The sequence below is a fragment of the Colobus angolensis genome, unplaced genomic scaffold, assembly GCF_000951035.1.
Source record: "Colobus angolensis palliatus isolate OR3802 unplaced genomic scaffold, Cang.pa_1.0 Scaffold64, whole genome shotgun sequence".
Lineage (NCBI taxonomy): Eukaryota > Metazoa > Chordata > Mammalia > Primates > Cercopithecidae > Colobus > Colobus angolensis.
Genome location: NW_012120043.1, coordinates 2516040 through 2518132, shown reverse-complemented (window position 1 = coordinate 2518132; position 2093 = coordinate 2516040). Strand labels below are relative to the sequence as shown.

General features: G+C 53.8%; 1 protein-coding gene across 1 annotated transcript in view; it reads right to left on the bottom strand.

The window, feature by feature from the left end:
* Nucleotides 1-2093, bottom strand: part of TMPRSS9 (transmembrane protease, serine 9) — a 49152-nt gene that overhangs the window by 9745 nt on the left and 37314 nt on the right. Inside the window, exon 9 of the mRNA XM_011964118.1 lies at nucleotides 1526-1662. Coding sequence (XP_011819508.1) covers nucleotides 1526-1662 — 137 coding nt within the window. The remainder of the gene's footprint in view (nucleotides 1-1525; nucleotides 1663-2093) is intronic.

The following is a 2093-nucleotide window of genomic DNA, read 5'->3' as shown; positions in this document are numbered from 1 at the left end:
GGGTTTCACCGTGTTAGCCAGGATGGTCTCGATCTCCTGACCTCGTGATCCGTCCGTCTTGGCCTCCCAAAGTGCTGGGATTACAGGCTTGAGCCACCGCACCCGGCCTAATGATGGCATCTAACCTTGAGAGTTACTCTTGAAATCTGATGCCTTTTATTTTTTTTTTAGGCGAAGTCTCGCTCTGTTGCCCAGGCTGGAGTGCAGTGGCACGATCTCGGCTCACTGTGACCTCCACCTCCTGGGCTCAAGCAGTTCTGTCTGCCTCAGTCTCCTGAGCAGCTGGAATTACAGGCACCCGCCACCTTTCCTGGCTAATTTTTGTATTTTTTTTAGTAGAGATGGAGTTTCGCCATGTTGGCCAGGCCAGTCCTGAGCTGCCTACCTCAGGTGATCTGTCTACCTCTGCCTCCCAAAGTGCTGGGATTACAGGCAGGAGCCGCTGCACCTGCCTGTCTTTGTTTTTTGAGATAGGGTGTTGCCGTGTCACCCAGGATGGAGTGCAGTGGTGTGATCACGCTTTGCTGCAGCCTAAAACACCTGGGCTCAAGAGAGCCTCTCACTTCAGCTGCCCAAGGAGCTGGGACCACAGGCACCTGTCACTCTGCCTCTCAATTTTTTTTTCATTTTTGTAGAGATGGGGTCTCACTATGTCACCCAGACTGGTTTTGCAGTCCTGGCCTCAACTGATCCTACCTCAGCCTCCTGAAGCACTGGAATTACATGCATGAGCCACAGCACCTAGCCTGAAAATTAACCTCTGTCTTTGCATGCACAGTTGAGCCCTTCAGAAATCTGAGCATGGTGGCTCTGGCCGGGCACAGTGGCTCAGTCCTGCAATCCTAGCAGTTTGGGAGGTCGAGGCGGGCAGATTACCTGAGGTCAGGAGTTCAAGACCAGCCTGGCCAACATGGTGAAACCCGTCTCTACTAAAAACACAGAAATTAGCCAGGCGTGGAGGCACACGCCTACTTGTAGTCCCAGCTACTCCAGAGGCTGAGGCAGGAGAATCACTTGAAGCCAGGAGGCAGAGGTTGCAGTGAGCCAAGATGATGCCACTATACTCCAGCCTGGGCAACAGAGCAAGACTCCATCAAAAAAAAAAAAAAAGTCTAGGCTGAGTACAGTGGCTCACGCCTGTCATCCCAGCACTTTGGGAGTCCCAGGCAGTCGGATCATGAGGTCAGGAGATCTAGACCATCCTGGCCAACATGGTGAAACCCCGTCTCTACTAAAAATACAAAAATATGGTGGCACATGCCTGTAATCCCAGCTACTCGGGAGGCTGAGGCAGGAGAATCGCTTGAACCCGGGAGGTGGAGGTTGCAGTAAGCCAAGATCATGCCACTGTACTCCAGCCTGGGTGACAGAGCAAGACTCCGTCAGAGAGAGAGAAAGAGAGAGAAGGAAAGGGAGGGAAGGAAAGGAAGGGAAGACATCTAGGTCTGCACACACAGAACTGCCAGGTAAACGGGTGTGGGCATTTCATCTAAATACTGCCCGGTTTCCCGCTTTGAATGCTTACCTGGCAGGAGTCAACTTTGCCTTCCAGAAAGCCCGCGCAGATCATGCGGTCTGTGAGGGAGAAGTTGTAGAGCGCGCTACACGTTTTCTGGTCTATGATGCCCACGGACGCCTTCTGCAGGAGCTCGGGCTTGGTGGCTACCAGGGAAAGAGCCCAGAAAGGCCACTTGCAGAGTGATCCTCAGAGCAGCTCCAGTTCGGGTCCGGTAACAGTGCCAAGATGCAGCATCCCCACCCCACAGACCGAGAAGCCAGGGCTCAGAGTTGCAGGAATCACACAAAGCCACAGAGTGAAAAGGAGGTGGGCCTCGGATTCCTCACTCAGCGCGCAGAAGTCTTCCCCCTGTCCCCATGGGGCTGCCGCCCTAGCACCTGGGTAATGTGTTGGAGGCCGTTCTGAGGTCAAGGGAAGCATTAACTGTTGGGGTGGGAAGTTTGCTTTTTTTTTGAGACAAGAGTTTCCCTCTTTTTGCCCAGGCTGGAGTGCAATGGCGTGATCTCAGCTCACCGCAACCTCCGCCTCCCGGGTTCAAGTGATTCTCCTGCCTCAGCCTCCCGAGTAGCTGGGA